The following is a 13,618-nucleotide window of genomic DNA, read 5'->3' on the forward strand; positions in this document are numbered from 1 at the left end:
GTACACGTGCTACTGCTGCACAATGTCTCTGTTATGTGCATAATTAGGATTATCGGTTGCAAGCGCGCTGTTTTGGAGCCGCGTTTATTTATTTGAATTTAAACTCCCGTCGTAAAACCCACGGCGAACGCGCAACCGGTCAGCAATGTGTATCGAAGTTTTGACAGCTAGCGAATGGCAAAGCGGCCACTATAACGAAGAACAGTGGCGTTGTTTCGCGACGGTAATGGCCCGCGTTTAATGCACCATTAGAAGTTGTTAACTGTTGTTTCGGGAGAACGCCGCGTTTATACATACATACGTGTACATGTACGATGGTGCACGACGCGACGATGCGCGTCGTTCGACGTTGTTGCGTAGATTTATCGTTTTCCGGCCTCGAGAGTTGGCAATTAAATGCTTTTCCTTTTTTGACGGCTTTTTTATAGTAATTGCATTTGGTCAACAGAACTGCATTGTTGAAAGCAAAAATTATTTTCTCTCTTTGAAAATTTGATTGGCCGTCATACGTTTTCGCAATTTTCAATGTCCTAATTGGAAAGACAAATAAGTTACTCAAATGGAGATACTAAGATTGAATGAAGATTTTATATTTTATATATCTCATCATTTCTTTTTATCGATTTATAATTCAAAAATTATATACTTTTCATTGTGTGTATCATTAAAAGGGAATATTTCAGCTTTCAAAAAATATATTGCTTGTATTAAATATGTCCATAATCGAGATTTATATTTAAAAAAAAAAAATATCTTTTCAATCATTGCAATTGGAGCGAAACATTTTTCGATCTTGTTTCGAGAATCACTTTTAACCGGACCGAGGCGGTTAATTTTAATTATCGTCGCACAACAATAAACCATTCGATATATAAGCAATAAAATATTAAATTATCAAATTTGATTAAACCGCAACTCGCGTTTTTCGCTTCCATTCCCATTGCCATCCCTGATTCTCGACTATTTTAAAATCAAATATGAAATCATTGCTTTTGTTCCTCGTGCAGTAATTGTTTTGATTAAAGTTTGGTCAAACTCACATTTCAATTGGTTTAAATTTAAAAATGTTGCAGCTCGCGTACAAAACCGATGTTACATATTTTTTTTTACTTTAATGATAATGCTGCTTATTAGTATATGTAGATTTTAAACAAGCAACTGCAATTTGTTAATGCGAATATCACATGTATATCGGGTTGTAAAATCGAAGAAAAACTTGAATAGCAGAGTAAAATTGTTTCGCAAAATACATAAAACTGGCAATATGCTGTATTACAAACATGGAGTGCTCTTCGTTATGTCTCTCGTACGTATCTCTAGTTAAACTGTGAATGAACCGTAAACTCGCGGATAAAGATGCGATAAAAAATTGTATTGATTACATGGGAAAAGTACTTTATTAAGACTATAACTGTATTTAAATTCAACATAATTAAGGCGCATTTAACGCTTCGTTTTACTCAAACTGTTCGAAGTGAGAATACGTTCCATGATAAAGTGCAATGTAATTAGACTCTGATTACAACGCAATTTAGCGAATTACATTTTGCTGTGCGTTAGCAGCGGATTGCAAAGTATTGATTCGTCTCCAGTTGGTTGCCATAGCATTTCGATTCGTAATATATAAATCCCTCTCTCCTCGTGGTCTTTTCGAAAGAGTTAATCTTCAGCCCCGAAACAATGCCAATTTCTGTCGTAAAATTTTCAAACTAAACTGAATTCCTTCATAAAAAGATAACGTAAAAGTTTTATTTAACATTGAAGAGATATCTATGGAATTACGTAAGATTCATGGAAGTACATGAGGATCAACTGACGGATAAAGAAACGGATACATCCGAAAACAAAGCGCACGCAGAATTTTGATCAAAATTATGGAGAAATGCCGCGCGCGTGTGTAACGGACTAATCCAATCATAGTACCGATATATGCAATAACGTTTACTTGATCGTACAAGTACGTACTATATATTAGAGCGCGTGTACATATGCGGTGTAGGTGGATGTACATATTGCACGCGTGTCTACACTCCGTTTATCGTGTCTATCGTAGCTTATTACATATATGAAGGAAACACAAGAGAGAGAGAGAGAGGGGGAGGGAGAGAGAAAGAGGAGAGAGGAGGACGATACTTTGTTCAGCTCGAAATATTGTTATATGCGATGTAGTCCTCCTTTGTCCGGCGCGCGCCGCGCTGGCGTAATTGTAAAATGAGCGCAAAACGGGAAGCCTCATTAATATTTTGCTTCGTTCTTTTCTCCTAGTTGCGCGCCGTAAAGAAAATGCGAGGAAGCTTTTATTTAATCGAAAAATGTTGACAGGAGGGGCCCGGGGGAAGGAGGGAAACACGGTTTTCGCGCGGCGCGTTTGTATTTCTTTAATTTCGCTCGACGGCACTCTCGCTGAAGGAGCGCAGCGACGTTAATGTGATGCTCCATGGCAAATCTCGCAATGTCGCGCGTGTCTCCTATGCGTATCTGAAATATGTTAAGCTAGGGCGATTAATGCCGCTCTGTACGACGAGAATCGTCGTACGAAAAGATACGCGAGGAGGCTTCTTTACGTTCCCTTTTTCCGTAGGAATTTCTCGGGACGTTTTTCGCACACGCGTGAGAAAATGGGATATCTGTCCAAGCGATGAAATGTACGCTCGGAATGCGTTATATAAACGTCGTTCGTGAACGTCGCGCATTCAAAGAAAGTCGAAAATGCGCGGAGCGTTACGGCGATAAAAATACCAAGACTCCCTCGCACGCATCTTTCGTGCCTCTACCGCTGCCGCTGACAGTTCCCCGTATCAGTGTTCTTCATATGCGCGGGAAGCAGAGCTGTTCAAGCAAGATTATGTTGAAGATCGATTATGTTGCAGATATTGTGTTGAAAGACGTATTAATTTAGTGAAAATTACTGCTACAGCTTGGAAATAGGAGCATGCAATTTAGCAGTGCCAATGTGCCACTTGATTACGTCAATGTAATGTTTGACTGATTTAGCAAAATTATTTTGAGAAATAGTACATTGATAAAATAATTGGTGCACGGTCGATCAAATGTATTTTATTGATTTCGTTTTGCCGCAAGGCAACAGCCCTTTCAGAGAAATAAATTTAAAATTTATTATTCATATGCGATAATAACAATTGCATTTTAAAAATTGAAAAAGAAAAGGCGGAAATTAACTATAAATATAACAATTAAATAAATTAATTTGATAATAATCATATTAAATTATTTAAATTTATAATATAATAATAAAGATAATATAATGCTTTAAATTTAGAATGCATTTTAGCAACAGAAATGGGCATTTTTATTGTAACAGAAAAATGTTTTTTTTAGATTAATAAATCACTGTTTTTGAACAATTGCGTCGCTATCCAAATATTATTTTATACTCATCATTTTTTTTTTAATAGAGTAACTGGTATTTACGTCATAAAACAAAAATAGAAAAAAGCAATTTGCTTGCAATTACTCTACATATATGCTTTTATGTTATAATAGAATTATAATGTGATTTTAGTTTTTTACTGTTAAGATTCATGAAATCATGAGTTGAATTAATTTATTATTATTGTGAGTAATACAATAATGTATTACAACATATGTAAAATGAATACTCTTGTAGGGAATGTAAAAGACTTAATTGTGTTATTTTGTGATACATTAATAAATGTAGAGAAATAGTAAAGGATGGAGTACACAAAAATACAAATGCTTAGTTTTTGTACTCTTTGTTCAACTTAATTATTCCACTCATGAGCGGCCATATACTTCACCTCTTTTAATACATGACAAAAATACAGAGGTTTTTAAACGTTTTTCTTTTAAATGTAAGAATATTAGTATTTCGTTTTTTAATTTTTTATAGCAGACTGTACAGAATTTTCTTATTGGTGTAATTTTTTATCTTAAGCATCGTAATTAATGTTTAATAAATTGTATTTTCGATGAGTGCAACATGTATACGGGAATTACCTTTTAACATATTAATCGCGTAAATTTTGATAAATGTAACAAAAAATCAGTAAATAGCGTACGATTCATCGAAAATCATCTCTAAAGACATTATATATTATTTAAATCGCTTTGCGGAACGGTAAATATTATTGAGAATATTTCCATTGTCTTTGCGACGTTATTCTAACGATCGAATTAATTCGGAAGAGCCGAGCATACGTGATCGAGGTTGCGCGAACTGTACACGTATACAGCTGCTGTACGCAATCGTCGCACCGCACCGACTGAATATCACGTCGATCGTTCGCCATTATGACATTGGTGTCGATATGATGTCGCGACGGCGTATGTCGATTGCGGACAGGCGGCCCGCAATTAGCAATTAAAATCGGCGGACCGGCCGATTGATTGGACCCGCATGATATCCTGCGGCCCAATCGACCCGCCGATTATAATTACCAGCGTTAATTATGCCACGGTACCGCTGCGCGAGGTATGATCAACAATATAGCCGCGACGAATTACGTTCGGACTATTTTCCGTCATCACGCCAACATTGCTGGGATTTCAATTCGGACAATTTCGTCCGGAATAACGAAACAAGTGAGCATGGAGATTTATTTACGCCGCGCGTTGAAATTGCGCCTCATCGAGATTTATTACCGGCTTCGACGCGCCGCGCCGCGCGCCTCTCTATCTTCTCGGAGAAATTTGCAGCGCGATTCTCGCGAACAGCGGCGCAAGGCGCATGCATATGAATGGAGGAGAACAGACTTATAACCGTACTCACGTCGTTCTGGGCAAAGGTCGGCGTGATTGGCCCGTCGCTGGCTTCCCATTTGTCCGCGATGCGGATCGTCTCCGCCGTTTTCTGCTGCACCGATTTCGACTCGTCGAGCAGCGTCAGCTCGTAAAACTCCTGGATATCTGCAACAGTCCGGAGAAAAAGGAAAAGACGTATTACCATCTGCCTCGGATCTCTCGACGTTTGGGAGGTAAAATCTCCGCGGACCGTATGACCTGCAGCGGTCTCCCAGACGGCGGGGGATTTCATTTCGTTTCTATCTGGCTTTCCTGCGTGCAAACGCCATGATAAATTGACCGGGAACTCGATTTAGTCCGTCCGTTCACATCGGATGCATAGGGGAAACTCCAGAATGATATAATGGGGCTAACTGAGAGACAGTCGGTCGTATAAGTCGTATTGTATAATAATGGAATAAATTTTGTGTTCAACTAGGATTGATATTTCCGACGATCAACACGTTATTTAAGGTGAAATACACGTTGTCAACTGACGAGGTCGGGCGAAACCCCGAGCGAAGCAGATCTCTCGCATCTTTGTTCCCTCGCGTCGTACTGAAGACTTTAACGCCGGTCCCGAGACGTGAAGCCGCACGATAAGGCGGTCACATAATTTTCAATAGTTACGCCACTCGCGTAACTCGAGTGGACTCTCGAGCCAGCACGTGTCGCGGCGCCGCATTCTCGAATATATATCACCGGTACCAGGATACGTCGGGTGCAGGTCGTCTGGGTCGAAGGAGCCCGTAACTCCTTGCCAGCGCCGCTCGCTTCTCGCCACGACGTTACGGAATGGGATAAGGCTGTCTCCTGACAACACGGGGATCGGACAAGGTGGGACATCGTCTGAATTAAGAATGAATCGCTTGAAACTTTCGAAAGATCATTTTTTTTTTTTTTCCGTATTGTAGCCGCATTCTTTTCGCGCAAAGTTTTACTACACGGCCATGTCCTGAAGGTACCTAAAAAGATTTCGGAAAAGTTGTAAAGAAAAACGTCGTAGGCAAATAGATATTAATATTTACGAAAAATACGATAGAGGTGATGCAAACTCGTGGCGGTATAATAATTTAGTATTATTCAGACAGTCGAGTCAGTTTACAACACGTGCAAACCTTCTTCCTTACATGGATTCTGTTGAAGCATCTAAATATTTAGCTGGATACAGATCTGAAAATAATTTTATTAGACCATCAAAATAATTGTGACCGATGTTCGGGTATGATGAGCAATGCTGTAAAAAATTTTGACAATTTAGCAATTCAGTTTGAGAGTACAACCTAATTATTCTGATGGCCTAACAAAATTATTTTCAGATCTGTATCCAAGTAAATTTTTAAACACTTTAGCAAAATTGTTCTTTCCGTGTAGATATTAATTCTGGAGAACAAAAATGTTCTTTTTTCTTGTACTAATACTGCTGACATCTTATTAATTACATATTAATGAGATTATCCTAAATATTGCCTGAAAAAAAAACCGACATTGTGGAGTCGCGAATAGATACGCGTATGGATATTTGAAAGATATTAATATCGCGAATTTTTACAATTTAATCTCTTTTATCGATGGAAAAGGCAGAAGATTCAATCTCTTTCTTAAGCCCCGGCTATGCCATTTAATTTCATCCCCGTGAGCCGCATAATATCTCCGAGTTAAAGTAATTTCCAACATATAACCCACAATTCTCCGCGCTTATTGTAACGAGCATTACTCTCAATTTCTTTACTGAGCAAGCGAGTGTCTTGCGCGTTAGTAGTCGTTAATGAATTGAAATTACGGTTAGCGCTTTGAGGCATTGCTCCCAAGAGTGTCGCGTATTAATTGCTCCCGCGTGAGCAATTCCTAAAGGTAATTTCCAAGTTACATCATTATAGCACCTGTGTTTCGCGCAATATTGAGCTTCCTATAATTACGCTCATTAGTCGGTCAAGCTCGCTAAGTTTTTCCGTTCTTTCCAAGATAATGCTGTTGCTATCTAGAAAAATAATACCCCGCCATGCCTTATAAATTAGTAAAGCTATCCATTCTATCGATACACGCTCAAGAATCCACGCGATTAAGAAAAGCCAGTTTTAATATAACTTTACAACTTTCGTCATTCTGTAATTATTTATGCCTGTTATCGATATAGAAACTTCGATGCAATATCGAAATTATTTGTTAACCTTCGAAAAATATAAACGATATGTTTGCGAAATCACAACGGTGTCTAGCAAAACCTGTAAATGTTCATTGTATGTTGTATCGTGAAATTGATGAAAGATATATTGCTAATACATTTTTCTATTTTTCTCTATTATTTATTATTTTCTTTTAATCTTTGTATTTTATAATTTGAAAGAAATAAATAAATTCACGAGAAAGAAAGAAATTCACTTCAACCCGTTCTCTCTCATTTCCATATTTTCAACGACGATTTTAAAACTACGTACGAGTCTACTTAGTCCATTTAGTCGCTAGCGTTAGTCTCGAAAGGATTTTTCCCCTTTCGCCTCGAGGTATGTGAATGCGCGGAAAATTTCTAGAAAGTTGCGGAACGAAACATTTTATCTGTCGGTCGAGTGGAAATTCGGGAGTCTCACTTGTATAAATTCGCTCGAGAGAGCGGTGCATTTTTCATCTTGACGCCTGCAATCAGCGCCGCGAAAATAATTTGTCGCGCGCGAGAACATAGTAAAATACTGTCAGCGTCGTGAACAAAATATTTTCCTATATTCTCTCATGCTTGAAATAGAGTTGCTGGAACAATATCACACGCTTTTCTCGAGGTATCGGTAAAAAAAGGAAGATGAGAATCGCGATTTCCAAGGGCGCTTCTTTTCATCTTCGCAACGCAAACATCTTGCATACTGCAGAGCCGGATATTTACGGCACCGGGTGCTGCCGGGAGGTTATTGCATTATAAATTTTCAAAGGGCGTCCCGATTCTTCACCACGATAAAAATGTACATCAATCCCGTTCGAGCTCTCGGTAGCAGCAGCGGCAGCGGCGGCGGCGGCGGCGGCGGCCGCGGCGGCACCCTTTCACCATTCTCCACGAGGACGGTACCCTGTCTAAATATCACCAGGCGTATTTCTCACGTGGAATGCAAGAAATATATATCGAAGACTTATTTCAATCCCCCGCCTTGCATGCGACGTTGACGTTGGTATGTGGAACGCGCACGGAATTCTTTCCGATGATGAGCATTCTGTGTATAGGCGGTGGCGGTGAATGCCGGCACCGACGAAGCTTATCTGACATTTCGCGTCCGCAAAAGAGAAAGATTCTACCGTTATCACGGATACAAACTGTACCAACGTATAAGGATTTATGTCTTAATCTTGAAATATAAAACGCAAGCGACGAGACGGAGACTTAAAAAAAATCGGACTGATCTTTTAAATCGCTCCCCATTTTACCGAATTTGTCCTAAATTCAAATTTGCTCAAAAAAATAAAAATTGTGTTTCTAAATATTAAAAGAGCATTAGAATTTTTTTCAGATTTTTTCAGAGCCCAGAAATACTTTGAAAAATACAACCGTTTACCAGTTGGTCTGACTAAGCAGTGAAAAACGAAAAAGGTTGGTCTGCGGAGGGTTAAAAATGATGGTACGAGGAAAATTATGAAAACCCAGACCCAAGTTTAAAAAAAGCCATAAACTGTGACGATGATTTATAGAAACGTTAAAAGATTGATTATGTACGATATTACGTGATTCAACGGTAATTGAATACCTAAAATTGTTTTGGGCAAGAGCAATAAATTTGAAACTAGAGCAATAAATTAGTAATAAATGAGCAAGTAATTGTGCCATATTCCCAATTTACATTTTTTTTTTATGGTGGGAGTGCTAGCTTCACACAGGCGAGAAAGTTGCTATTTTAGAACGCGTGCCTAGTTTCCAAGCCCCGATTAAATATGCTTTAACGGGTGGTATAGTTATTCTATATTGCATAGCGATAATTGATTGCGAGGCAATCACACGTTCCTGTAGCGTCATCCCTTTATAATTAGCCCAATGTAACCGATGCCATCGCGGTTCGTCCTCTTAGTAGGCCAATGGTTGGGATTGCAATTAGAGACATAGCCATATCGATAATCGATGCATGCCGTGGGCATGGAATAATAATTAGATTACTGGTACTTAAATCCGATTCGCGATATCCATAACCACGTAGCTCTGTTCCGATGCCAATTGGAGCATGTTGACGTTCCACTTATGTCATGCAATATATCCACATTATATTAAACACATACATATTTGTTGAAACCACATTCACGTGTGTCGCTACAACTCTTCATATTTCTAATTTGAGATTTTTTTAAGCGTTGACATAGAAAATTTCGCTAGATGATAAAAAAAAGGATTTAAAAAACAAAAAATGTTACTAGCATCGTTAAAACACTAAGATAATTCAGAATTTCTCAAGATTTTTTTCCAGACAAGATCCTTATCGTCAGAGGATGCGCGACCACGAAAGACCTTTTTTTAGTGGCGATTTATTTTATTTACGTTTTCGCGTTTCCCTATTTTTCGTACCACGTGGCCGCCGACCGCAAAGTGCGTGCGATGAAAAAAATTGCAACTGCACATCCAGGGAAAAATATCGCTAGTCCGGCTTTTCGTTAATTTTCCGCCGTTTCGCCGTTTCGCTCTCCCTTCCGCCGGACCGCAACGTTACTCTTGTATCTTTTTTTTTAGCCCCTTTCGTGGAATTACGAGTATAGTGCTTTATTACGTATTATGGTGGTGCATTAAAAAAATTTGCGTTTTCTACGATAGCGTGATGCAAAATAGAAAAAAAGAGCGAGAGAAAAGACGAGATTAAATTTGCATGGCGCTGGTTGACGTCGGGCATTTTTTAATGTACTTTGGCAGTTGGTATACTTTTGAATACTAATGTGCCTCGCGCTTAACGAACGCATTTTGTTTGGTTTATCAGATGAACGTGCCGGCACGTCAAAGCTTGCCTGCTGCACAAGCTTGAAATTCCCGTTGCAACACATCGCCGAAATGAGACAACGCCGCTAACGTATGCGTAAATATTCGCACATATTAATTTGGGCTTTTCCGCACGTATTCTGTTTAAAATAATGAAGTAATGGCGAAACACATGTAATAAAATCAGTTAAACATTGTTCATATTTTAATTCAATATGCACGCCCATCGCGAAAAGGCATTGTTTGTCGAGAAATGTTAAAATTATTCTGAAAAAATGTAACTTTATCTTTCCCAAAAAAAAAAAAAAAAAAACGTAGCACGCCGATCAAATGCAATCTACGTAACTTTGCACACGCGCGAAATATTAACGAGATGAAAGCAGAAGCGATTTATTCAGCGGAATAAAAGCAAAATATTCAGCGTATAAATTCATAGATTAAGAAGACAGACGCTTTAAGCATACGGATGGTATATTTCTTCCAGTAGAACAACAAGTCAAAATGACGTAAAAATGATTCACGATTGATCGAAAAGTGACTTTTAATAATCATTCTAGAATCATTTTAACGTCACTTTGATGTCATGACCTTTTGTTCCGCTTGGGACATATTATGTTTCATCCCCCTTATCTATTGATTTCATCAAACAAGGACAGAACACAGCGCAGTTATTCTCGATATCCACGTATACAGGATGTCCCAGAATTAACAGAGATTTTTTTAATGAGCGAATTCTTTGGAATATTCTAAATCGAAAATCCTGATACGAATATGTCGAGGATATAATACTTTTCGAATTACAAATTATTAAAGTTATCCAAATGTAGCGCTTAGAATTCGCACGCTTAGGCATGACACTTAGTACACCAATGAGGATGCTCTTGTACATTGGCTGACTTTCCACATATGAACTTCACTTTTTCATATAATGATAAGGAGTCACTTTTAAACTTTGTTCATCAGTGATTATTTAATTTAAATTATTCGTAAAGATTAATGTCAATCTAATGTTACGAAATGTCAAGTCATACATAAATCGAACTGTCAAAACTATCAAATGAAGTACGTCGACATACTTTATTTGATAGTTCACTATGGTGCTAAGTGTCATGCCTGAGCGCGTGAATTCTAGGTGTTACAATTAGATAACTTTAATAATTTATAATTTGAAAAGTATTATAGCCTCGACAGTTTCGTATTAGGATTTTCGACTTGAAATATTCTGAAAAATTTGCTCATGAAAAAACCTCTGCTAATTCCGGGATACCTCGTATACGCGTATTATTCGCAATTTCGTCATTTGCCCCCGTAATTTCACCCACCTCGGGCTGCTAGCAGAAAGAATGCCGCGTAAACGTTTGCACAATAATAATTTTTAATTTTCCGCACTTTCTGATTTTACAAAAGAACCTTTAGAGGCTATCTTCTTGCCCCTTTCATCATCTTCATGCTCCGTTTTCACCTTTCCCTTTAAGCCGCGAACGGAAGTAGAAAAGTTTGCAGGAAAAGCAGGAAGGATGGAAGTTATTTACAGAAATGGCGTATCTCGTACGGGCAGGTCTCCACGGTTGATGTTAACGAGCTCCAGTTTATCGTCGGCTTCGTCGTCGCCGACCTCGCCCTCGTTCTCGTTCCCGTTCTCGTTTTCTCCATCTCGTCTCTTCATCGTCGTCCCCATACCGCACGCAGCACACAGACTGGAAAGTTCCGTCGGTGTGGAAATTACGTGTCGCAGGGGCTAAACTTCCGTCTTCGGCGGAGTACGAGAGGAGGAGTTGTTAACGCCTCGGCGCCGCGTGTAGCCGACCGACGTCGGGCGTCGCGACGCTTTGGCCGTGCGAAATGGCTCGTGATGTTCTCGCACGTGCGTATTTACTGCGCGAATCCGCAGAACGAACGGGTAAAAGCCTTCGCTTCAATCGTTACCAACGTTTTGACTGATTACGTCCATTTTTTTCTAATAATCAAACTTCAGGAACGACCACGCTCGAGTTAGACTAAAACGAGGGGAGAGCGAATTGCTACTTCCCTAATTTAATATTTCTCTCTAACCCGATGTTACATCTGCTCTACCTAACTTTAAAGCGTAACACAATTACATAATGAAACGCACAGTTTCGATCCAAGTTTCGAATTATCATAACAGCAAAGTTGTGTGCGACCTGTGAGATTCTCGTCTGTCTTAATGTATTCGCATTAAAATTATCGCTATTCTTGATGTATTATCGCAAAACAAAGAGGCCGTTAGATAATGCTGCGATGAAATTCACGACGACTAACAAGAGAAGTTATGAGAGTAAACAAGAAACAAATGGTTTAGAAGATTTTAAGAATTTAAAAAATTAAGATGAAAGAATATTCGCGCGCCTGCGCACAAAGCATACATTATTACACGGAGAGAACGTTTTGCTCAATCTAAACATTTAACTACATACAGATCTGAAAATAATTATGTTAAAGCAAACAAAGTTATTATATCGGACGCGGAAGTTGGTTGCTAACATGTTAAAACTTTCTGCGGCATTATCATCATGCTTGAAAGTTCTACATAATTATTTTGATGGTTTAATGTAATTATTTACAGATCTGTGTCCAGTTAAATTTTTGAATACTTGAGCAAAACTATTCTATTCGTGTATCTTAGCAAGACGATAAAGGTAATTTTATTATCAATATCATTATCTTCTTCATTGTTCAATTAAGTTTCTGAGTAGCGTTATCTCCGAATATTCTTATGTGTAACGATGTTCAACATTTAGATTATCTACTCTGTGCTACTAATATGTAATGGTTCAAACCACGAGTAGTCATTCCCGCAGGTCCCAAAACCGCAACGAATTTCGCGCTGTAGAAGCAAAGCAGTCGAGGAGGAAGGCACGGTGAGATGACATTATCCCCGAGTCCGCTCATCGAGCGACGTGATGATGCTCCTGATGTTCCTGCGTTCTTAGGCGCGCGTCCTTTCGTAATTACTGAACCTGTGGGTGCGAGACTTGATTTCGTGCAAGAGACTTAATGAACTCGGATCGTCGCGATCGACGCGAAATTTCTTACGCTAATTATATTCAAGTACGCGAGAACACTGATATCGACGCTCGAGATATCCTTTGAAATAGAAATGAGAGAAGCGTATAATATGAAGAGAAATGATTACGTATTTCCTATTTCCAATGATTGCTGGTGAAGCAAACTCTCCCCGGAATTATTTTATATATCGATTGCATTATATCTTCTTCCAACGTATTTCAATCATTTTTAAATGCTTGTGCGCGATATGTTTTTGATACAAATATAAATTATAATTTTTTCTATCTTGTTTTATATAAGACATAATTTATAAAGAAGGAGTTAGCAGTTAATTTAAAATATCATCAATTGTTGGTGCAACTTTATCATTACAACGTCAATAATTTAATTTAATTTCTTTCTATACGTACTTTAGAAAGTTACTATGCATTCTGTTGCTTATAACGTATTAGCTGTGAAATGTTCATTAATCGGAGCAGTGTTCTTACTTCATCTTGAATTCTTAGAAATTGTTGGGCTCACGTACGACTGTTAAAAGGGTCATTCGAACTATCCATCACTAATGCAATTTCGCACTGCGCTGTGAGTTTTAGATAGGACGAAGTCGTGCGAGAGAATCGCGGTGAGGTTCGCATAGCTTCGTTGGGATATCGTGTGAAATGTTCACTGTAAAGCCACGCGCGGTGCAACACGTAGCGCACAGCTAAATCACCTGCGGTGCGACTGGATAGAACGAAAATTCTATTGCATACGGTAAATCGTTTACAGCGATCAGCAAGCGTTTATTTTGGCTCGCCAAAATTATTTGTGCACCGCCGTTGTCTCGGGGAAATCGCGACAAACTGTGTAAGGACACGTTAATGAATAAGAATGCCAAGTAAGGAAAGTTAATTAAAT

At 38.7% G+C, this 13,618-nt stretch overlaps 1 protein-coding gene across 11 annotated transcripts in view; it reads right to left on the reverse strand.

The window, feature by feature from the left end:
- The window catches only part of LOC105201229 (disks large 1 tumor suppressor protein), a 393,240-nt gene that overhangs the window by 273,822 nt on the left and 105,800 nt on the right, over positions 1-13,618 (reverse strand). For all 11 annotated transcript variants that reach the window (XM_026132842.2, XM_026132836.2, XM_026132840.2 and 8 more), the window contains exon 3: positions 4,751-4,887. In XM_026132842.2, coding sequence (XP_025988627.2) covers positions 4,751-4,887 — 137 coding nt within the window. The remainder of the gene's footprint in view (positions 1-4,750; positions 4,888-13,618) is intronic.

The sequence above is a fragment of the Solenopsis invicta genome, chromosome 1, assembly GCF_016802725.1.
Source record: "Solenopsis invicta isolate M01_SB chromosome 1, UNIL_Sinv_3.0, whole genome shotgun sequence".
Taxonomy (NCBI): domain Eukaryota; kingdom Metazoa; phylum Arthropoda; class Insecta; order Hymenoptera; family Formicidae; genus Solenopsis; species Solenopsis invicta.